This window comes from Delphinus delphis, chromosome 1 (assembly GCF_949987515.2).
Source record: "Delphinus delphis chromosome 1, mDelDel1.2, whole genome shotgun sequence".
Lineage (NCBI taxonomy): Eukaryota > Metazoa > Chordata > Mammalia > Artiodactyla > Delphinidae > Delphinus > Delphinus delphis.
The window spans coordinates 45,872,487-45,897,490 of NC_082683.1; the positions used below are offsets into that span (position 1 = coordinate 45,872,487).

Here is a 25,004-nt window from a genome sequence, read left to right on the forward strand (position 1 = left end):
TGAGCTCTAGAGCCCACAAGCCACAACTACTGAGCCCGGATGCCACAACTACTGAAGCCCGCGCGCCTAGAGCCCACGCTCCACAACAGGAGAAGCCACTGTAATGAGAAGCCTGCACACCGCAATGAAGAGTAGCCCTTGCTCGCCGCAACTAGAGAAAACCCGCGTGCACCAACAAAGACCCAACGCAGCCAAAAAAAAAAAAAAGGAATCCAGGCTGGCCTGAAAGTGAAAGGTGAAGAAAGTAGAAATTACAATAAAGCTCCTTTTGTGCACCTTATTCACACAATTGCTTATTATTTGTACTCTTACTTCTTTTTTTTTTTTTTTAAAAAGGGCAGCTTGTGAGAAAAGCCCAGGGAAGGTAGGGAGAGAGCCATCATACCAGGAAACACAAATCTAAAGGCACACAGAATTCTGTAGCCCTTCTAGTTTAGAGGAATCTTTTTAATAGCTCTAAACTGTAAGAATTGAATGACATTAAACATAATGCAAGGTACCTTTGTGCTCATAGTTTTATAGGAAAAAAAACCCCAACAACCGCTTGACCATTTATTATACTATTACGAACAGCTGAGGGCATAAAATAAAACAGTCCTCTGAAGCATCTCTGTACAGAGTTAGAGTATTACACTCCAAATATGCAACTTGCTGCTGGACTGACTTGACCCAGGGCTCTCTGAATCTGAAGATCATCAACCTAAAGATCCCTCCTTACACGAATAAACCCTTTTCCATGACTCTGAATAAACTTGAATTTTCTTTCTCTGCAAATTTATGCATACATTATGATAGGTGTCACAATATGTTACATTATAAAAGTGCTGGTATTTTTTTAAAAAGATACTATAATTCTTAACAAAATTCTTAAAAGTTAAAACTACAAAATGGTAGATGAATTCATCCAAAATGAAGAAAAATCTTGATTCTCTATAATCCCTGCCTAAATGACAATTTTAAAAGATTTCTCCCTTTTTTCAAAGATGAAGCTATTTTTGTTCCTAAAATTAATTTTGTTCTGTCTTCAGTCTTGAATCAAGGGAGATTCTGTCTGTCAAGACGCAGATGGAAATAACAGTTTGCAAATGAAGTTTATTTTACTGGGTTTTATAATAAATACAAACTTCATCACCTGTAGTTGTAGTATCTTACTTGCATATGAGACAAAAAATGGATGTCAAAACCCAGAAGCATGAGACAGCAGGAGACTCATTTATTCATTCAACAAAGATTTACTGAGCTCTTTCTCTGCACTAGGCACTGGCTATATGCTGGGGAAAACAACAGTGCCTGTGACATCGTCCCTGCTCTTGGAGGATTCAGGACTCAAGTCCTGAATAGGGAACCATGCTGAGTTAGAATGCTTTCAGAAACAGAAGTCCTGTGATCTTCTATTCTCACTGTTAAGAAAAATTGCTTTATAAGAGATGTGGCCATAATGGGGGCAAGCATATCAGTCTAGCTCCAACAGAGATGCTGCCATCCACATGCCGTTTTGCCAGATACAATACTCAATCCAGTTAAACTTTCTATAGTTTAAACGTCTGCTTCTGTCTCAGTAGAATAGTATGTACAAAACGGCCTATATTTTGATAAATAAATATCATCTTTCTAAGTGCTACAATCCTTAGTTTAGTAAGATTTCTAATTTCCTAGTGTAAGTCTTCACCTATTCTTTAGCAGTTAAATAGAAGGAAGTAAAAGTTATATTTGACCAAAGACATGCAAACAATTAAATATAGAAGAAATAAATCATTCCTGAGCCCCATATTCAGGGCTACGTTTTTCATTTTTGAGCATTCCTCAGTTGTACAGGATTCATAAACTGGGCTCACATGTTAAAAAACTAAAACTAAAGCAAAAAGCCTATTCACCTTCACCCCCACCAAAAAAAAAAAAAAAAAAAAATCAGCACAGCACATTTTTCTTACCTTTTTAAATGCTTCAGGCATACACCTATCCATAAATCTTTTACAATTCTCATCAGACTCAGAAAGACCTTTGTAAAATAAATGAAACAATATGCCTTATTTAGATTTTAGGTAGTTGCAGAAATCATATATATCATTCCAAGCTCATACATATGGAACTTATTACAGAAACCTTGACTCTTAAGGAATTATTAAAAGCAGAAGACATACATTCTGATAAAGGAATAGGCTGAGAAAGTAACAGTATTAAATTATTAATAGCATAATATATCCATTTATATTTATTATTAATATACACTTATTAATAGTATAATAAGTAAATACTAATTAGAACTGAAATGCTTGAACTCATGTTTCCATATCAGAGTAACTTTCAATGATCTGACTAAATAGCTAATAGAACAAACACCACCAGCAGCTACTTATCAGCCATTACTGTCTTCCTAAACATTTCTTTTAAAAACACATATATTCTCAATAAATGCCAAAATCACTCTCTTGCCCAAAACAAATTGAACTCTGTGCAATAAAATGCACAGAACTGTGCCTGGCATAGAGTAAGTGATAAATACTTGCTAAATGAATGAATGAATCCACTGTAAAATTATCCTTCGGAATACACTTAAAAGAAAAACTCAATGACAGATTTTGCTTATCAGTGGAGACACTGTCGAGCACATTTTCTTTTTTCAGTCCTACCACTTAGCATAATACCGGCATCCTCTCAGGCACTCAATAAATGTTGCTGCTGAGAAGCCAGTCATAAACGCATCATGGAAGCTAGTCAAAATATTTCCTTTTGATGTGCCTTGTATTTAATCACAATGGTAAACTATGCACTTCTAATGAGAAAAAAAAATTTGCAAAACACTGGCTCAATTCATCTTATTTTACAAATGAATTCAATATGAAAAATAAATTATTATTCTCTCTTTAATATATTTATAATATAGATGCTTCCTTATGTTGAAACTTATTCTCTAACCTAGTGATATTTTATTACTCTATTCGTTTAATATCTGTAAAGCACTTAAGATAGTGCCAAGAACTTAATAAGCATAAAATATTAAATAAACATTACTTTCTTTTCTTTAAAAAAAACAAAACGCCACTGCATTAAGCCTTAATCTAAAGTGCTCCAAGTTTCTGTGGAAAAGTTAATTTCAATTTCCGTAAGGCTTTTCAATTATATTTTAAACACTCTTACACTCTATTGGAGTTAGAAGAAAATAGCTGATTTAATTCAACGCTTTTACTCCACAGGGAATAAACAAAGACTAAGACAGTAAATGATCTAAGATAATACAGATGGCCAATGACAGGAGCTAAGATGAAAGTCAAGCCTCCTATCAAAAAAAAAAAAACCCCAAAAAACGAAAACTCCTCCTGTGTCCTGAAGTATGAACTTACCAAGTCTTGCTAGGTAGGTAGACGCCAACAGGCATTTGCCTAGTGACTCTTCCCGCTTGTAAGGTATGGACCAGTGATCCGTCAAAACGCGGCTTTCCAGTTCATATAAATTTGTTGTAGGGAATTCAATTCCTTCCCCTGAGCAGTTTCCGTTTTCATCATTCTTCTGACAAAGAGGGATTATGGTTTAAAAAAAAAAAAAACACAGATACACACAAATAATTAGTGACTACTTAAAAATTTTTCGATTTAACACAAAGCAGCTCCTTAATCACTGGTAGCCATTAATTCCAAGATTGTGGATTCCACATTTCTTTCTCGTAATCACATCTTTCACCAAGACTATCTGAAATATTCTCAGCTTTTATCAATGTGGCATCCCAACTCTCTCAGAAGGTGAGCTCATCTCATTCTTCACAAATGAACTCTCTTAATCTCTTGTTATAAATATCAAATCTACCTTCACCTACAGCCCCTTTTCTCACGCTCTCCCAAAGTGGCAACTGTTAAGGTCACCACACTGAATGCTACATCATTCAATCCAGTGGACATGTTTCAGTCCTTATCTTACTTTTCAGGAATATCTGACCTTCTGCCTGCTTCCTCTTCTCGGTATGCTAGATTCCCTCCCCTTACCTCCCAGGATAACATGCTTCCCTGTTCTCCTCTGGGGTCTGGGTTAGGGTGGTTCCTTCTGTCTCCTCTTCTGGTACATCCTCCCCTTCCTAGCCATCAAACACTGGAGTTTCTCAAACCTCAGTGCTAGGCTCTCTTTTCTCTGCTCAGTGAATGGCACCACATTCATTTGGCAGCATAGCCAGAAATCAAGACACATTCTTAAAACCCTATTCTCCCATCTCCACCCCTAAGACTAAGTGATCAGACCTCCTATATTTCTCTCAAATCCATCTACTTCTGTCCATCTCCACAGGGATGCCGCTATTCCTGAACTCAGCCTTCTGCCCTCTTTAACCTACTTAACTCTTAAACCCTCTAAACTCTTTCAGAGAAAAACCTTTCCAGAACTTCTAAACATTGTCAAATTCCTTTAATTATTTTATACCCCTACCATCCCGAACTTCTCCTTCATAACACAACTCACAGATATAATTTTACATTTATTTGTGATTTACTCTGTTTGCCCCCACTAGACCAAGCGAGCCACAAGGACGAGGACTGTTTCTGACCACTTCTATATCTCTAAAACCTAGTGCCTAACACAAAGTAGGTATTTAAAACGTATTTTTAAATAGAAAAATAATTCATGCAAAGTTTCAACTATCAGTGGGGTAACTGCCAAACTTTCCATCAGTCCTCGCTATAGTAATCTGTAATAAATCAAATGGAACCTCTCCTCCCAAATGGCCTAACACCTGGCTCCTTTGAAAACCTAACCATTTTCACAACCCACTCTATAATCTGATCATTACAAAATAAAACAGTTCCATTAAAAAAAAATCACCTTTAGCCTCAATGAAGGAAAAGACCATAAATATAAAGCAGAAATGATTTAAAAACACACTGAAAAACAAATTTCAACCCCACATGAATGATATCTAAAGGAATGCAACACATTTTTTTTCAGGTTCATGGCTAAATTGGGATGAAAAGGAGACAAAAAACAGGAAGGTAATAAAAATTTAAAATGGAGTAGAAGACAATATAATTGGGGGTGAAGAGTGAGGGATGGTGGATGAAGTAAATTTAGAGTCATAATGTTTGGGGATAATTCAGTTTTTAAACACAATACTTTCAGAATTTTTTTTTTTTTTTTTTTTTTTTTTGCGGTACACAGGCCTCTCACTGTTGTGGCCTCTCCCGTTGCGGAGCACAGGCTCCGGACACGCAGGCTCAGCGGCCATGGCTCACAGGCCTAGCCGCTCCGTGGCATGTGGGATCTTCCCGGACCGGGGCACGAACCCGTGTCCCCTGCATCGGCAGGCGGACTCTCAACCACTGTGCCACCAGGGAAGCCCTCAGAAATATTTTTAATTAATAAGTTCTGTAAATAAACCACTTTACCTAAAGGAACTGAGGAGAATCAAAATGTAAAGATTTTAAGATAGTCTCAAAATTGTACATTTGTTAAATGCTTAAATTTATGAACCTAGGCTCAAAGTAGAATAAGGCATATAAAAATAGAATTCAGTTGTATGATGGGAATATGTCATTACTATGAAATATCTACCATTAATTTCCACAGGGAGTTAATAGATCAAATCATGTATGAAATCATTAAATGTACTTAGCAGCTATGAAAACCAAGAGCCTCCAAATGGGATTATTGCCCTTGTGAGAGTCACAGGAGAGCCTGCATCCCCTCTCTGCTCTCCACACAACAAGAAGACGCCAGCCTGTGACCCAGAGGAGGACCCTCACTAGAATGCAACCATGCTGGTACCCTGATCTTGGACTTCCAGCCTCAAGAACCACGAGAAATAAATCGCTATTGTTTAGAAGCCGACAAACAAAACCTGCCCCAAGCTAAGAGCTTCCTTGGGTGGGGGTGGGGGGAGACCTTTAACATCATCAGTAATGACACAAACATCGTGTGCCTCCTGAATGGACGCACTGTAAAGGGCACAACATCATTTCTGTGACAGTCCTGCCAAAAATGCATCCTGTCTCTAGTCATGATGAAACCCAAAATGAGAAACAACCTAAAAAATAGCCTGTATTCTTCAAAAATGTCAAAGTCAGGAAAGATTGAGGAAGACTGGACAAACATAACAACTAAATGCAGCATGGGATCCTGGATTAGATCTTGAACCAGGAATTTTTATTTGTTTAATTTTACTTCTTGGCTTCAAAGGACTTTAGTACTGGATCAATGTTCCCGATTTTGATAATATACTGAGGTTACATAAGAGAATATCCTCATTTGTAAGAAATACACACTGAAGTATTTAAGGGTAAAGGGATATCATGTCTTTAATTTATTCTCAAACATTTCAGAGAAAACAACAACAAAACACACACATACTTTTACATACACGTGCACATTATACATACATGGATATTCATATTTAGAGAAAAAAAGAAGAATAAAGAGAATGTGATAAAATGTTAACATCTGAAGAATCTGAATAAAGTTTATATAAAAATTTCAAATTTATATAAAGGTTATATAAATAATTTGACATTTACAGAAAAGTTGCAAAAATAGTTTTGCGCTATTCTTGCAACGTTTTTGTAAACCTGGAATTATTTCAAAATTAAAATAATTTAGTAAAATAAATATATAAAAACATAGATTTTTGAAGAACCTAATGAATTAGAGAGGTAGGGACTCACCTATAGCGGTAAAAAAAAAAAAAACCGTTAAATTATACTGAGTATGTTTTACTTAAGAATCCCATTCCACTTGGTAACATAATTTGGTTTCTAAATACCTTTGTTTTTGTCTTAAATTACCAAATAAGTAATACATGTTCATTGTAGAAAATATGAATAGCAAAAAATAAAACCCACCGTTAATTTCACCACTTATAAATTAATCACACTGACATTTTAATAAATATTTTTCCAGTAAAAGCTTTTTTTTAACAGATTTTTTTCTTAAAAATTCACAAATGTGGAATTAACCTCATTCTCATCACCTCCATGGCCTTTCATAATTCTGTTATTAAAGACAGTATTAATGCAGTATTTCTTTTCCTATCTGATTTAAAAGACAGATGCACAAAGCAATAGTTACAAAACCATGTTAATGGGCTTATAATGAATACAGATGTGACCCATGTGACAATAATAGCACAAAAGGGCGGGGGTGGAGAACAGAGTTATATTGGAAGAATGTTTTGTACACTATTGAAATTAAGTTGGTATTAATTTGAATTACAGTGCTATAGATCAGGATGTTAATTGTAATCTACAGGGCAACCACTAATAAAATAGCTTTAAAAATTACACAGTGAAAGAAAAAACAAGGGAATTAAAATTGTACACTGGAAAGTATACTTAATACGAAACAGAGGAGTAATGGACGATTAGAGAATTAAAAGGCATAAAACATAGAAGACAAACAGCAAGATGGCAGATGTAAATCTTGTTTTATCAAATAATTATATTAAATTATAACTATCAGAAACATATGGAATGAAAGTGGACTAAATGCTCTAACCAAAAGGCAGAGATTTTCAGAATGAATTTTTAAGAAGTGATCCAACTGTCTACAACAGATACCCTCTAGATTAAAAGACATAAAGAGGTTGAAATAAAAGGGTGGAAAAAGATATATCATGCACACGTAAAGGTGGCGGAGTGGCTATATTAGTAACAAACAGAATACAGGCATACCTTGATTTATAGTGCTTTGTTTTGCGGTGCTTCGCAGATGTTGCATTTTTTACTAATTGAAGGTTTGTGGCAACCCTGCATCCAGCAAGTCTATCAACACTTTTTCCAACAGCATTTGCTCACTTCATGTCTATGAGTTGCATTTTGGTAATTCCCACAATATTACAAACTTTCTCATTATTATTACATTTGTTATGGTGATCTGTGATAAGTGATCTTAGATGTTACTATTTATATTGTTTTGGGGCACCAAGAATTGTGTCTGTATAACATAGCAAACTTAATCAATAAATGTCTGTGTTCTGACCACTCCACCAAATGGCTGTTTCCGGTCTCTCTCCCTTCCTCAGGTCTCCCTACTCCCTGAGACACAACAGTATTAAAATTAAGCCAATTAATAGCCCTACAATGGCCTCCACGTGTTCAAGTGAAAGGAAGAGTAAGTAGCATGTCTCTCACTTTAAATCAAAAGCTAGAAACGATTAAGCTTAGTGAGGAAGGCATGATGAAAGCTGAGACAGGCCAAAAGCTAGGTAGGTGTCTTGCACCAAACTGTTAGCTAAGTTGTGAATGCAAAGGAAATCTTCTTGAAAGAAATTAAAACTGCTACTCACTGAACAAACAAATGATAAGAAAGCAAAACAGGCTTATTGCTATATGGAGAAAGTTTTAGTGGTCTGGGTAGAAGATTAAACCAGCCACAACATTCCCTTAAGCCAAAGTCTAACCTAGAGCAAAGCCCTAACTCTCTTCAATTCTGTGAAGACTGAGAGAGATAAGGAAGCTGCAGAAGAAGTTTGAAGCTAACACAGGCTGCTTCATGAGGCTGAAGGAAAGAAGGCATATCTTCATAACATAAAAGTGAAAGGTGGGCTTCCCTGGTGGCGCAGTGGTTGAGAGTCCACCTGCCAATGCAGGGGACACGGGTTCGTGCCCCGGTCCGGGAAGATTCCACATGCCACGGAGCGGCTGGGCCATGAGCCATGGCCACTGAGGCTGTTCGTCTGGAGCCTACGCTCCACAACGGGAGAGGCCACAGCAGTGAGAGGCCCGCGTACCACAAAAAAAAAAAAAAAAAAAAAGTGAAAGGTGACAGGGGAACCTTCAAGATGGCAGAGGAGTAAGACATGGAGACCACCTTCCTGCCCACAAATACATGAAAAATATATCTACATGTGGAACATCTCCTACAGAACACCTACTGAACGCTGGCAGAAGACCTCAGGCTTCCCAAAAGGAAAGAAAATCCCCACATACCTGGGTAGGGCAAAAAAAAAAAAAGAAAAAATAGAGACAAAAGAATAGGGACGGGACCTGCACCAGTGGGAGGGAGCTGTGAAGGAGGAAAGGTTTCCACACACTAGGAAGCCCCTTCGCGGGCGGAGACTGCGGGTGGCAGAGGGAGGAAGCTTCGGAGTCATGGAGGAGAGCGCAGCCACAGGGGTGCGGAGGGCAAAGCGGAGAGATTCCTGCACAGAGGATTGGTGCCAACCGGCACTCACCAGCCCGAGAGGCTTGTCTGCTCACCCGCCGGGGCAGGCGGGGGCTGGGAGCTGAGGCTCGGGCTTCGGTTGGAGCGCAGGGAGAGGACTGGGGTTGGCTGCGTGAACACAGCCTTTAGGGGGCTAGTGCGCCATGGCTAGCCGGGAGGGAGTCCAGGAAAAGGTCTGGAGCTGCCAAAGAGGCAAGAGGCCATTGTTTCAGGGCGCGCGAGGAGAGGGGATTCCTTCCCCGTGTGCCCACAGAAAGCAGAGTACCGCCTAAGCGAGCTCCAGAGACGGGCACAAGGCGTGGCTAATCAGCTCAGGCAACAGAGACAAGCGTGAAATGGTAACACTGCTGCTGCTGCCACCAAGAATCCTGTGTGCAAGCACAGGTCACTATCCACACCCCACCACCCCAGGGAGCCTGTGCAGCACGCCACTGTCAGGGTCCCGAGATCCATGGACAACTTCCCCGGGAGAACACAAGGCATGCCTCACGCTGTTGCAATGTCATGCCTCTGCCGCCGCAGGCCTGCCCTGCATTCCAATTACGACTACCATACGCTTCGCTCTCAGCGGCCTGCGAGAGCAAGAGAGCCACAATCAGCCACTGCTTTAACCCCCTCCTGTCTGGGTGGGGAACAGACACCTGAGGGTGACTTACACGCAGAGATGGGGCCAAAACCAAAGCTGAACCCCAGGAGCTGTGTGAACAAAGAAGAGAAAGGGTAATTTTTCTGTGTAGCCTCAGGAGCAGTGGATTAAATCTTCACAATCAACTTGATGAACCCTGCATCTGTGCAATACATGAATACCTGAACAAATGTTCCCAAAATAGAGGCAGTGGACTCTGGGAGCAACTGTAGACATGGGGTTTGCTGTCTGTGACTGATTTGTTTCTGATTTTTATGCTAATCTTAGTTTAGTTTTTAGTACTTCTTATGACTGGTAGATTTGTTTATTGGTTTGGTTGCTCTCTTCTTTTTTTAAAAAATTTATTTATTTTATTATTTCTTTTATTTTATTATTTTTTTCTTTATTATTTTTAAAATATATTATTATTATTTTTCTTTCTTTTCTTCTGAGCCAAGTGGCTGACAGGGTCTTGCTGCTCCGGCCGGGGGTACAGCCTGAGCCCCAGAGGTGGGAGAGCTGACTCCAGGACATTGGACCAACAGAGACCTCCCAGCCCCACGCAGTATCAATTAGCAAGAGCTCTCCCAGAGACCTCCATCTCAACACTAAGACCCAGCTGCACCCAACGGCCAACAAGCTCCAGTGCTGGATGCCCCATGCCAAACAACTAGCAAGACAGGAACACAAACCCACCATTAGCAGAGAGCCTGCATAAAATAATACTAATTTCATAGACACCCCAAAACACACCACCAGACTCAGTCGTTCTCATCAGAAAGACAAGATCCAGCCCCACCCACCAGAACAAGGGAACACCAGTCCCCTCCATCAGGAAGCCTTCACAAACCACTGAACCAACCGCACCCACTGGGGCCAGACACCAAAAACAACGGGAACTACGAACCCGCTGCATAAGAAAAGGAGACCCCAAACACAGTAAGTAAAATAAAATGATAAGACAGAGAAATATGCAGCAGATAAAGGAGCAAGGTAAAAACCCATCAGACCAAACAAATGCAGAGGAAATAGGCAGTCTCCCGGGAAAAGAATTCAGAGTAATGATAGTAAAGATGATCCAAAATCTTGGAAATAGAATGGAGAAAATACAAGAAACGTTTAACAAGGACCTAGAAGAACTAAAGAGCAAACAATGATAAACAACACAGTAAATGAAATTAAATATTCTCTAGAAGGAATCAATAGCAGAATAACTGAGGCAGAAGAACAGTAAGTGACCTGGAAGATAAAATAGTGGAAATAACTGCCACAGAACAGAATAAAGAAAAAGGAATGAAAAGAATTGAGGAGAGTCTCAGAGGCCTCGGGAACAAAATTAAATGCAGCAACATTTGCATTATAGGGTTCCCAGAAGAAGAAAAGAAAAAGAAAGGGACTGAGAAAATATTTGAAGAGATTAGAGTTGAAAATTTCCCTAATATGAGAAAGGAAATAGTCAATCAAGTCCAGGAAGCACAGAGAATCCCATACAGGATAAACTCAAGAGGAAACATGCCAATACACATATTAATCAAACTATCAAAAATTAAACACAAAGAAAAAATATTACAAGCGGCAAGGGAAAGCAACAAATAACATACAAGGGAACTCCCGAAAGGTTAACAGCTGATTTCTCAGCAGAAACTCTACAAGCCAGAAGGGAGTGGCAGTATATATTTAAAGTGATGAAAGGGAAGAGCCTACAACCAACATTATTCTACCCGGCAAGGATCTCATTCAGATGCAACGGAGAAATCAGAAGCTTTACAGACAAGCAAAAGCTAAGAGAATTCAGCATCACCAAACCAGCTCTACAACAAATGCTAAAGGAACTTCTCTAAGTGGAAGAAAACGACCTACAAAAACAAACCCATGACAATTAAGAAAATGGTCATAGGAACAAACATATCTATAATTACCTTAAACATGAATGGATTAAATGCTCCAACCAAAAGACACAGGCTCACTGAATGGATACAAAAACAAGACCCATATATATGCTATCTAAAAGAGACACACTTCTGACCTAGGGACACACAGAGACTGAAAGTGAGGGCATGGAAAAAGATATTCCATGCAAATGGAAATCAAAAGAAAGCTGGAGTAGCAATACTCATATCACATAAAATAGACTTTAAGATAAAGAATGTTACAAGAGACAAAGAAGGACACTACATAATGATCAAGGGATAAATCCAAGAAGAAGATATAACAACTATAAATATATATGCACCCAAAATAGGAACACCTCAATACACAAGTCAACTGCTAATAGCTATAAAAGAGGAAATCGACAGGAACACAATAATAGTGGGGGACTTTAACACCTCACTGACACCAATGGACAGATCATCCAAACAGAAAATTAATAAGGAAACACGAACGTTAAATAACACAATAGACAAGAAAGATTTAATTGATACTTATAGGATACTCCATGCCAAAACAGCACATCACACTTTCTTCTCAAGTGCACACGGAACATTCTCCAGGATAGATCACATCTTGGGTCACAAATCAAGGCTCAGTAAATTTAAGAAAACTGAAATCATATCAAGCATCTTTTCTGACCACAACACTATGAGATTAGAAATCAATTACAGGGAAAAAAACATAAAAAGCCCAAACACATGGAGGCTAAACAATACGTTACTAAATAACCTAGCGATCGCTGAAGAAAGAGGAAATCAAAAAATAGCTAGAGACAAATTACAACAAAAACACGACGATCCAGGGCTTCCCTGGTGGCGCAGTGGTTGAGAATCTGCCTGCTAATGTATGGGACACGGGTTCGAGCCCTGGTCTGGGAGGGTCCCACATGCTGCAGAGCAACTACGCCCATGAGCCACAACTACTGAGCCTGCGCGTCTGAAGCCTGTGCTCCGCAACAAGAGAGTCCACGACAGTGAGAGGCCCGCGCAGCACGATGAAGCATGGCCCCCGCTTGCCACAACTAGAGAAAGCCCTCGCACAGAAACGAAGACCCAACACAGAAAAAATAAATTAATTGATTAAAAACACGACGATCCAAAACCTATGGGATGCAGAAAAAGCAGTTCTAAGAGGGAAGTTTACAGAAATATAAGCTTACCTCAAGAAACGAAAAATCTCAAATAAACAATCTAACCTTACGCCTAAAGAAACTAGTGCAAGAAAAACAAACAAAACCCAAAGTTAGCAGAAAGAAAGAAGTCATAATGATCAGATCAGAAATAAATGAAAAAGAAATGAAGGAAACAATAGCAAAGATCAATAAAACTAAAATTGGTTCTTTGAGAAGATAAACAAAATTGATAAACCATTAGCCAGGCTCATCAAGAAAAAGAGGGAGAGAACTCAAATCAATCAAATTAGAAATGAAAAAGGAGAAGTTACAACAGACACCAAGAAATACGAAGCATCCTAAGAGACTACTACAAGCAACTCTATGCCAATAAAATGGACAACCTGGAAGAAATGGACAAATTCTTAGAAAGGTATAACCTTCCAAGACTGAACCAAGAAGAAACAGAAACTAGGAAAAGACCAATCACAAGTAATGAAATTGAAACTGTGATTAAAAATCTTCCAACAAACAAAAGTCCAGGACCAGATGGCATCACAGGTGAATTCTATCAAACATTTAAGAAGAGCTAACACCCATACTTCTCAAACTCTTCCCAAAAATTGCAGACGAAAGAACACTCCCAAACTCATTCTATGAGGCTGCCTTCACCCTGATACCAAAACCAGACAAAGATACTACAAAAAAAAGAAAATTACAGACCAATAGCACTGATGAATATAGATGCAAAAACCCTCAACAAAATACTAGCAAACAGAATCCAACAACACATTAAAAGGATCATACACCTGATCAAGTGGGATTTAACCCAGGGATGCAAGGGTTCTTCAATGTTTGCAAACCAATGTGATACACCATATTAACAAACTGAAGAATAAAAACCATATGATTATCTCAATAGATACAGAAAAAGATTTCAACAAAATTCAACACCCATTTATGATAAAAACTCTCCAGAAAGTGGGCATAGAGAGAACCTACCTCAACATAATAAAGGCCATATACGACAAATCCACAGAAAACATCATTCTCAATGGTGAAAAACTGAAAGCATTTCCTCTAAGATCAGGAACAAGACAAGGATGTCCACTCTCACCCACTGTTATTCAAGATAGTTTTGGAAGTCCTAGCCACGGCAATCAGAGAAGAAAAAGAAATAAAAGGAATACAAACTGGAAAAGAAGAAGTAAAACTGTCACTGTTTGAAGATGACATGATACTATAGAGAATCCTAAAGATGCCACCAGAAAACTACTAGAGCTAATCAATGAATTTGGAAAAGTTGCAGGATACAAAATTAATGCACAGAAATGTCTTGCATTCCTATACACCAACGATGAAAAATATGAAAGAGAAATTAAGGAAACACTCCTATTTACCACTGCAACAAAAAGAATAAAACACCTAGGAATAAACCTACCTAGGGAGACAAAAGACCTGTATGCAGAATTCTGTAAGACACTGATGAAAGAAATTAAAGATGATACAAACTGATGGAGAGATATACCATGTTCTTGGATTGGAAGAATCAACATCGTGAAAATAACTATATTACCCAAAGCAATCTACAGATTCAATGTAATCCGTATCAAACTACCAATGGCATTTTTCACAGAACTAGAACAAAAAATTTCACAATTTGTATGGAAACACAAAAGACCCCAAAGAGCCAAAGCAATCTTGAGAAAGAAAAACGGAGCTGGAGGAATCAGGCTCCCTGACTTCAGACTATACTGCAAAGCTACAGTAATCAAGACAGTATGGTACTGGCACAAAAACAGAAACATAGATCAATGCAAAAGGATAGAAAGCCCAGAGATAAACCCACGTACATATGGTCAACTAATCTATGACAAAGGACGCAAGGATATACAATGGAGAAAAAACATCCTCTTCAATAAGTGGTGCTGGGAAAACTGGACAGCTACATGTAAAAGAATGAAATTAGAACACTCTCTAACACCATATACAAAGATAAACTCAAAATGGATTTAGAGACCTAAATTTAAGACCGGACACTATAAAACTCTTAGAGGAAAAAATAGGCAGAACACTCTATGACATAAATCACAGCAAGATCCCTTTTGACCCACCTCTTAGAGAAATGGAAATAAAAACAAAAATAAACAAATGGCACCTGATGAAACTTAAAAGCTTTTGCACAGCAAAGTAAACTATAAACAACACGAAAAGACAACCCTCAGAATGGGAGAAAATATTTGCAAACGAATCAACGGACAAAGGATAAATCTCCAAAATATATAAACAGCTCATGCAGCTCAATATCAAAAAAACAAACATGCAGCTCAATATCAAAAAAAGCAAACAACCCAATCAAAAAACAGGTGGAAGACTTAAATAGACATTTCTCCAAAGAATACATACAGATTGCAAACAAACACATGAAAAGATGCTCAACATCACCAATCAGTAGAGAAATGCAAATCAAAACTACAATGAGGTATCACCTCACACCGGTCAGAATGGCCATCATCAAAAAAACCTATAGACAATAAATGCTGGAGAGGGTGTGGAGAAAAGGGAACCCTCTTGCACTGCTGGTGGGAGTGTAACTGATACAGCCACTATGGAGAACAGTATGGAGGCTCCTTAAAAACCCAAAAATAGAACTACCATATGACCCAGCAATATCACTACTGGGCATATACCCTGAGAAAACCGTAATTCAAAAAGAGGCATGTATCACAATGTTCATTGCAGCACTATTTACAATAGCAGGACATGGAAGCAACTTAAGTGTCCATCAACAGATGAATGGATAAAGATGTGGCACATACATACAATGGAATATTACTCAGTCATAAAAGGAAACGAAATTGAGTTATTTGTAGTAAGGTGGATGGAGCTAGAGTCTGTCATACAGAGTGAAGTCAGAAAGAGAAAGACAAATACCATATGCTAACACATATATGTGGAATCTAAAAAAAAATGGTTCTAATGAACCTCGGGGCAGGACAGGAATAAAGATGCAGATGTAGAGAATGGACCTGAGGACTAGGCAGGGGGAAGGGTAAGCTGGGAAGAAGTTAGAGAGTGGCATGGACATATATACACTACCAAATGTAAAATAGATAGCTAGTGGGAAGCAGCTTCATAGCACAGGGAGGTCAGCTCGGTGCTTTGTGACCACCTAGAGGGGTGGGATAGGGAGGGTTGGAGGGAGACGCCAAGAGGGAGGAAATATGGGGATATATGTATATGTATAGCTGATTCACTTTGTTATAAAGCAGAAACTAACACAACAATGTAAAGCAATTATACTCCAACAAAGATGTTTAAAAAAAAAAAGTGAAAGGTGAAGCAGCAAGTGGTGATGCATAAGCTCCAACAAGTTATCCAAAATATCTAATTAGGTAATTAAAGAAGGTGGCTACAGTCAACAACAGATTTTCAGTATAGACAAAACAGCCTTATATTAGAAGAAGAGGACATCTAGGACTTGCACAGGTAGAGAGGAGAAGTCAGTGCCTGGCTTCAAAGCTCCAAAAGACAAGCAGACTCACAGATACAGAGAACAAGCTCGTGTATACCAGTGGTGGGGACAGGGGGAGGAGGAATGTAAGGGTCGGGGAGGATGAGGTACAAAATATTAAGTGTAAGATTGGCTCAAAGATGCATTGTACAACACAGGGAATATAGCCAATAATTTGTAATAACTGTAAATAGAAAGTAACCTTAAAAAAATTTTTTAATGGTTAATTAAAGAAATAAACAACACTCCCCCCCAAAAAAAAACCCCAAAAGACAAGCTGACTCTCTTGTGAGGGACTACTGAAGCTGGTGACTTGAAGTAGAAGCCAGTGCTCATTTACCATTCCATAGACCATAAGGCCCTTAAGAATTATGCTAAATCTACTCTGCCTATGCCTTACAAATGGAACAACAAAGCCTGGAATGCAGCACACCTGTTAACAACATGGTTTACTGAATATTTTAAATTTACTGTTGAGACCTAATACTCAGAAAAAAAATATTCCTTTCAAAATATTACTGCTTACTGACAATGCACCTAGTCACCAAAGAGCTCTCTGATGGAGATGTACAATGAGATTAATGTTGTTTTCATGCCTGCGAATACAGCATCCATTCTGCAGCCCATGGATCAAGAAGCAATTTTAACTTTCATGTCTTATTATTTAAGAAATACATTTTGTAAGGCTATAGCTGCCATAGATAGTGATTCCTCTGATAGAGCTGGGCAAAATACATTGAAAATGATCTGCGCAGGATTTACCATTCTAGATGCCATTAAGAACATTCATAATTCATGGGAAGAAGCCAAAATATCAACATTAACAGCCGTTAGGAAGAAGTTGATTTTAACCGTTGTGGATGACTTTGAGGGGTTCAAGACTTCAGTGGAGGAAGTCATTGCGGGTGTGGTAGAAATAGTAAGAGAGGAGTTCCCTGGTGTCGCAGTGGTTAAGAATCCGCCTGCCAATGCAGGGGACACGGGTTCCAGCCCTGGTCCGGGAAGATCCCACATGCCGCGGAGCCACTAAGCCCGTGTGCCACAACTACTGAGCCTGCACTCTCGAGCCTACAAGCCACAACTACTGAGCCCGCGTGCCACAACTACTGAAGCCTGCATGCCCTAGAGCCTGTGCTCCGCAACAAGAGAGGCCACCGCAATGAGAAGCCCGCGCGCCGCAACAAAGAGTAGCCCCCGCTCACCACAACTAGAGAAAGCCTGCACACAGCAACAAAGACCCAAAGCAGCCAAAAAATAAATAAATTAAAAAAAAAAAAAGAAATAGCAAGATAACTAGAAGTGGAGCCTGAAGATGTGACTGAATTGCTGCATCTCATGACAAAACTTGAACAGATAAGGAGTTACTTCTTAGGGAGGAGCAAAGAGAGTAGTTTCGTGAGATGGAATCTGCTCCTCGCAAAGATGCTGTGAAGATTGTTGAAATGTCAACAAAGGATTCAGAATATTACATAAACTTCGTTGATAAGGCAGTGGCAGGGTTTGAGAGGTTTGCCTCCAATTTTGAAAGAAGTTCTGTTAGTAAAATGCTATCAAACAGCACTGCACACTACAGAGAAATCATTCATGAAAGGAAGGGTCAACTGATGCAGCAAACTTCATTGTCGTATTTTAAGAAATTGCCACGGCCACCCCTACCTTCAGCAACCACCACCCTCATCAGTCAGCAGCCATCAACATCAAGGCAAGACCTCCACCAGCAAAAAGATCCCAACTCGCTGAAGGCTCAGGTGATGGTTAGTGTTTTCTAGCAATAATGTATTTTAGAGTTGAGGTATGTATATTTTTTTAGACATAATGCTGTTGTACATTTACTGACTACAGTATAGTGTAAACATATCTTTTATATGTACTGGGAAATCAAAAACTTCATGTGAGTCCGTTTATTGCAACATTCACTTTGCTGCGGTGGTGTGGAATTGAACCCACAATATCTCCGAGGTATGCCTGTAGATGTTAAGACAAGAAATACAGTACTAGAGACAAGGAGGGATACTTCGTAATGATAAAAAAGTCAAAAAAAAAGGAAGATAAAATAAAAGAATGGAAAAAGATATACTATGAAAACAGTAACCAAAGGAGAGCTGGAGTGGCTACACTAATATCAGAAAAAAGTAGAAGTCATGTGAAAATTTATTACTAGAGATAAGGAAGGATTTTTTTTAATGATAAAGGGCTTATCCATCAGAAAGACATAGCAGTTCTAAACAAATATGCATCTAATGGCAGAGACCCAAAGTACAGGAAGCAAAAACTGACAGAACTAAAGAGAAATACACAATTCAACAAGAATAGTTGGAGAGTTTCACTTTCAATAATAGCTAGAACTAGGCAGAGGTCAATGAGGAAACAGAAGAATTAATACCACAGACTAAGTATACAAAAGACATTTATAGAACGTTCCACCCCATAACAGCAGAATATACATTCTTCTCAAGTGCACATGAAACATTCTCCAGGACAGAGCACACGTTAGGTTATAAAACAAGCCTCAATCAATTTGTAGGGATTAAAATCATACGAGGTATGTTCTGTGACCACAATGGAATGAAATTAGAAATCAGGAGCAGAAGGAAAATTGGGAAATCCAAAAATACGTGAAAATTAAATAATATACTCCTAAACAACTGATGGGCCAAAAAAGAAATCATAAGGCAATTAGAAAATGCTTTAAGATGAATGAAAATAAAAATACAATATAACTTATAAGATGCAGTGATTGGAAGGAAATATTTTTTAAAAAGAAAAAAGATCTCAAATCAATAACATAACCATGCACCTTACAAAACTAGAAAAAGAAGAGTAAGCTAAACCCAAAGCAAGCAGAAGGAAGGAAATAATAAAGATTAGAGTGGAAATAAATGAAAGAGAGAACAGAAAAACAAGAGACAATAAACAAAACCAAAAGTTGGTTCTTTGAAAATATCAACAAAATGGACAAATCTTCAGCTAGACTAACCAAGAAAAAAAGAGAGAAGACTCAAATCACTAAGATCAGTAATAAAAGAGAGGGTATCAATTCTGACCTTATAGAAATAAAAATGATTATAAGGAATGCTACTGATGACCCTATGCCAACAAATTAGATAATCTAGATGAAATGGACAAATTCCTAAAAGACATAAACCACCAAAACTGACTCAAGCAGAAACAGAAAATATGAATAGACCTATACAAAATAAAGAGAATGTTGTAATCAAAAGCTTCCCACAAAGCCACGACCAGATGCCATTACTAGTGAATTCCACCAAACATTTAAAGAATTAACATCAATCCTACACACTCTTCCCCCTGACCCACCCACCTCCAGAAAAAAAGAAAAAAAAAAAAAGGAGAGGATACTTACCACCTTATTTTATGAGATCAGTATTACCCTGACATTAAAACCAGACAAAAACATTCCACATCCATTAGGATGGCTACTATTAAAAACACAGAAAATAACAAGTGTTGACAAGAATGTAGGAAAACTGGAAACCCTGTGCATTGCTGATGGGAATACAAAATGGTACAGCCACAGTGAAAAACAGTATGGTAGTTCCTCAAACAATTAAACATAAAATTACCACTTGATCCGGCAATTCTTCTTTGGGGTATATATCCAAAAGAACTGAAAGAAGGGACGTGAACAAATATTTGTACACCCGTGTTTATACTTATAGCAGCATTATTCACAATAGCTAAAAGGAGGAAACAACCTAAGTGTCCATCAATGAATGGATAAACAAAATGTGGTATACACATACAACCAAAAATGATTCCACCCTTAATAAGAGGAAGGAAATTCTAATACATGCATGCTACAATATGCATGAACCTTGAAGACATTATGCTAAAGTGAAATATGCTAGTCACAAAAGAACGAACATTATATGATTCCACTTATATGAGGTACCTAGAATAGCCATATTCATGGAGACAGAAAATAGAAGGGTGGTTGCCAAGGGCTGGGGGCAAGGGAGAATGAGGAGTTATTGTTTAATGAGTACATAGTTCCAATTTGGGAAGATGAAAAAGTTCTGGAGATGGACGGGGTGATGGTTGCAAAACAATGTCAATGTACTTAATGCACAGAATTGTATACTTAAAAATGGTTAAAATGGATCTGTAAGTCATTTTATTTATAGGAAATTTTTAAATTCTAAGAACTATTCTGAAGACTGATCATGAAGTTATCTTGCTTACTTGGTGTAAAAGTTTAGATCTATTTTTAACAAATCACAAACCTGTATAGTGATAGTACAATTCTGAGGGCTTTAAAAAGATCTTTCTTATGTGATTATTTAGGTGATTTTTCCCTTTACTTATTGAATGTTTGTATTGCATCTGTATGTTGTATGTGCATCTGTATGTGAGCATACACATGTGTTGGGAAACATAAGTAAGAATTTAATACATTTATTTTACAGGAAGCTTTGAAGAGACAGAGCATCTCAAGTTTTCGATTTCTAACATAAATACATTTAATAGATAATGTATTGTTTCAGGGAGTAGAACAGATATTCTTCTTTGGTGATTACTTATTGATTTTCTTTTGTCTATAACAATTTAAAGTACTTTATTGTTTACATTTAAATAAATGCTAAATCAACAGTAAGTTATACAACCATATAGTGGATATATGTATAGAGACATTATCCAGAATACATGCCCTGGTCAGAACAGAGACTTGTAGAAATACTCACTTTAGATGACTCTTATAAGAGCAGAAATGTGAAGAAATAAAATGATCTTACATTTCATCCTCAACAACAACAACAGAAAAATGGTTAAAATGGTAAATTTTATGTTGTGCGTTTACCACAGCTTAAAAAAATGGACAAAGATATCCCAAGAAAAATAAACAGAACTACAGACCAACATCCCTATGAATATAAACACGAAAATCCTTAATAAGCTAGCAAACTGAATCCAGCAATATATAAAAAGGATTGTACCATGACCAAGTATGCATACAAGGTTGATTCAGCATACAAAAGTCAATCAATACAATGCTATAAACAGTAATCGAATAAAGGATAAAAAACACACAATTATTTCAATAGATGCAGAAAAAATATTCACGAAAACCAACACCTTGTCATAACAATAACAGAAAAAAATCAACAAATAAATAAAAGGGAATTTCCTCAACTTGATGAAAAGCATCTACAAAAAACCTACAATTAACATCATACTTAACTATGAAAGACTGAATGCTTTCCTCTAAAATCATAAACAAGGATGTCTGTTCTTCAGCTTCCATTCAACATTGTACCAGAGTGTCTAGCCAGAGCAATTAGGCAAAATAAGAAATAAAAGGCATTCATTCAGATTGAAAAGGATGAAGTAAAACTATGCCTATTCACTGATGACATGATCTTGTATATAGAAAATTCTAAGGAATTCATGAAAAAAAGAAACTACTAGAACTAATAATTGAGTTCAGCAAGGTTGCAAATAAAATATCAATATCTAAAATTCAACTGTATTTCTATATACTAACAATGAACAATCTTAAAATAAAATTAAGAGCCACTAAGCCCATTTGCCACAACTACTGAGCCTGCGCTCGAGAGCCTGCAAGCCACAACTACTGAGACCACGCGCCACAACTACTGAAGCCTGCACACCTAGAGCCCATGCTCCGCAACAAGAGAAGCCACGACAATGAGGAGCCCGCGCACCACAACGAAGAGGAGTCCCTGCTCGCCGCAACTAGAGAAAGCCCGTGTGCAGCAACGAGGACCCAACACATCCAAAAATAAAAACAAATAAATAAATAAATTTATTTTAAAAATAAATAAATAAAATGGTGCAGCCTCTTTGCAAGACAATTTGGCAGTTCCTCAAAAGTTAATCATAGTTACTGTAGGACATAGCAATGCTATTTGCAGATACACCTATGAGATACACCAAGAGAAATATATTTCCACATAAAAACTTGTACATGTGTTCACAGCAGCATTGTTTTTAATAAGTCAAAAAGTGGTAAAAACCCAAAGGTTCATCAAAACTGATGGATGAATATAGTATATCCATACAGTGGAATATTTTTTAGCCCTAAAAATGAACGAAATACTGATTCATGCTACAACATAAATGAACTTCAAAAACATTATGCTAAGTGAAAGAAGCCAGACATAAAAGGCAACGTATTACATGGTTCCATTTATATGAAATATCTAGAATAAGCAATCCACAGACATAAAGAGTAGATTAGTGGCTGCCAGAGGATGGGAAGAGGGAGAAAAGGACAGTGACTGTTAAAAACACATACAAGCTTTCTTTCGGGGGTGATACGAAAATATTCCAAAATTAAGGAGTGGTGATGGCTGCACAACTATGAATGAACACTTTAAAAGGGTAAACTTCAGGGCATGTGAATTATGTCTCAATAAAACTGCTATTTTAAAAACTTGATTAACAAATATGAGTTCAAAGATTATAGTTATTAAACATCAGTGAGTATAAAATCTTGTATCTAAGAATTTCAAAACACAGAGTTGTACCTAATGATCTATGATAAAAATGATATATATGCCTAGTAGTCAGTTTTTAAACAGAAATCTAAAAAATAATATATTTGAGACCTAAAATCTCATGTTGCCTCCTAAGCAGTTAACATTCTTGGTCTTGAAAAGGGGGGGAACATACATGGTGTACATTAGGGTTAACAAATGACAACACAGCAGCGTTTCATTTTGAGGAGGGTACTACCAACACAAAAGAGATAGGGAATCACAAGAGAGCAGGAAATAGTGACATGAACCCATATTTAGGTCGGTTTAATATTCTGAGTCATCATTTTGAGTAGAGCCCGTCCTTGGCAAAAATTACATATTGAGCAAGAGAACACATGCAAAGCTGCTCAGAATCATCCTATTGCAAAATAGCTCCCGATAGACATAAGGTATAAGGCTTTTAATAAGAATTTTGGAAGGTAATATACTATTTTCTCATTAGATGCCAAATCCAACTGATACCCAAGTAACCGTTAACAACCAATGATTCTAAATTGATGAGAAATACACTTATCAAAAGCTCACCATGTTCCAGACAAGGTACTTGGTGTTGGTGACGGAGATAAAGACACAATTCTTGTCTTTAGAGTACAGGACAACGTGAACAAAGAGAAGGGATGGATCCAAGCCAGGCCGTGGGTGATGCTGTGCATGCATGTGAACAGTTGAAGTTTAAGGGAAACAGTATTACAGGCAGAGGGTTACAGAGGGAACTGGAATTACTTTATTTTTCAAGTATATTAAGTAATAAAACTTCAACATTTTCAGGTTTTTTGACTATTTGAGGCAATGTCTTTTTATTATGACAGTCTACCAATTTCATTTAAAATTTAAAGATACCTAAGTTTTGAAAATATTTTACAATATTTATGTAAATTTAGCATGTTAGAGATGCACAATTCTGTCACTAAGGCAGAAGAGAAATGAGCTCACAGACAATTCTTGAATGTCACTTTTAACCTGAAAAATTTCTAGTAACACTGAATCCTGTGTATTCGGTCATCCAAGAAAAATAATAAATGAGTTAATGTCCTAAATTATGACTCCTGAATTAGCCATTTAAAGATTAGAATCAAAACAATTGCTGGAAACATAATTTAGGCTAGTTTCTAAATAAGTAACTTTATTTATGCTCATAAATACAAATTAAAATATAAACAAGACCTCTGCAACTCCCATAATATTGGTTAATGTCATAAACATGCTAGGAATTCATATAGTTGTGATTATAACTTCATTATTGGCAAATTGTTCAGAATAAGGCTTACTGTTTGCTCATAAAAGGGCTTAGTACTTTTAATTATTGGAAATAAAGTTTTTCATGGAATTGATAAGTGCTGTCACTATATAGTGTAAATCTACCTCCTCAGAGTTTAGCAAAGATCTTTAGATTTAACATCTAAATTATTTTGACAAAAACATTTTTCTGTATGAAAACTTCTATATTTACAATTAGACGTGTTCATATATGTCACTACCCATATCTAGAAATCTGCCTGTTTGAAAAATGCAGATGAACCAACATAAATACAGTACAGGCAATAACTTAATTGAGGGCTGAGTACACAAAACAGTATCACTTACTTAGCCCTTGCAACTGGGCTTTAAAATATTACTGCATAAGCTTTTAAGTTAATAACAGAATTTTACTATTTACTTAGAAAACTACCTTCAAGTTTAAAAAAAGACAACAAACCCTTTGCTCTTGAACTCAATAAGGACATATTAAAATTTAAGCCTTCTTTGTTTAAAGAAGTGAAACCTACTGGAGTAAATACTGCCTGTGAGTTCAGAGAGAAACTCTGCTCCTGTCTGCCCACTAACTCAACAAATATAGATAAAGAAAACTTAAGGCATAGAAGATTGCCAATACTGCTTAAAGTTTATGTTAAAACTAAATTAGATTACTGAATTATTTTATTAGCCAACAATGTACTCAAAAGAGCTTCCAAATGTTTGATTAATGTACAGAAAAATGAAGATACCAAACTGATGCCAAATCATTTCTCCATGATTTTTAAAAATGCATTTGTCTATTACCTAAAACAAACCATTAGCACCATGTATGTCAAGTGCTTAAGGAAAAACACGAAAACATGAACATTTTGATTCCAAGTCACTAACTTACAACTTTCTAATGAAACTTGAGATCTTGAGATTGTCAGTCTT

The 25,004-nt window shown here is 37.3% G+C and overlaps 1 protein-coding gene across 2 annotated transcripts in view; it reads right to left on the reverse strand.

The window, feature by feature from the left end:
- USP24 (ubiquitin specific peptidase 24) overlaps positions 1 to 25,004 on the reverse strand; it is a 149,515-nt gene that overhangs the window by 104,912 nt on the left and 19,599 nt on the right. The window contains exons 2-3 of one of the 2 annotated variants that reach the window (XM_060022669.2): positions 3,342 to 3,504; positions 1,932 to 1,999 (exon numbers count right to left, since the gene is read on the reverse strand). In XM_060022669.2, coding sequence (XP_059878652.1) covers positions 1,932 to 1,999; positions 3,342 to 3,504 — 231 coding nt within the window. Of the gene's footprint in view, positions 1 to 1,931; positions 2,000 to 3,341; positions 3,508 to 25,004 lie in introns of both variants that reach the window. The other variant, XM_060022660.2, reaches the window with a different exon arrangement.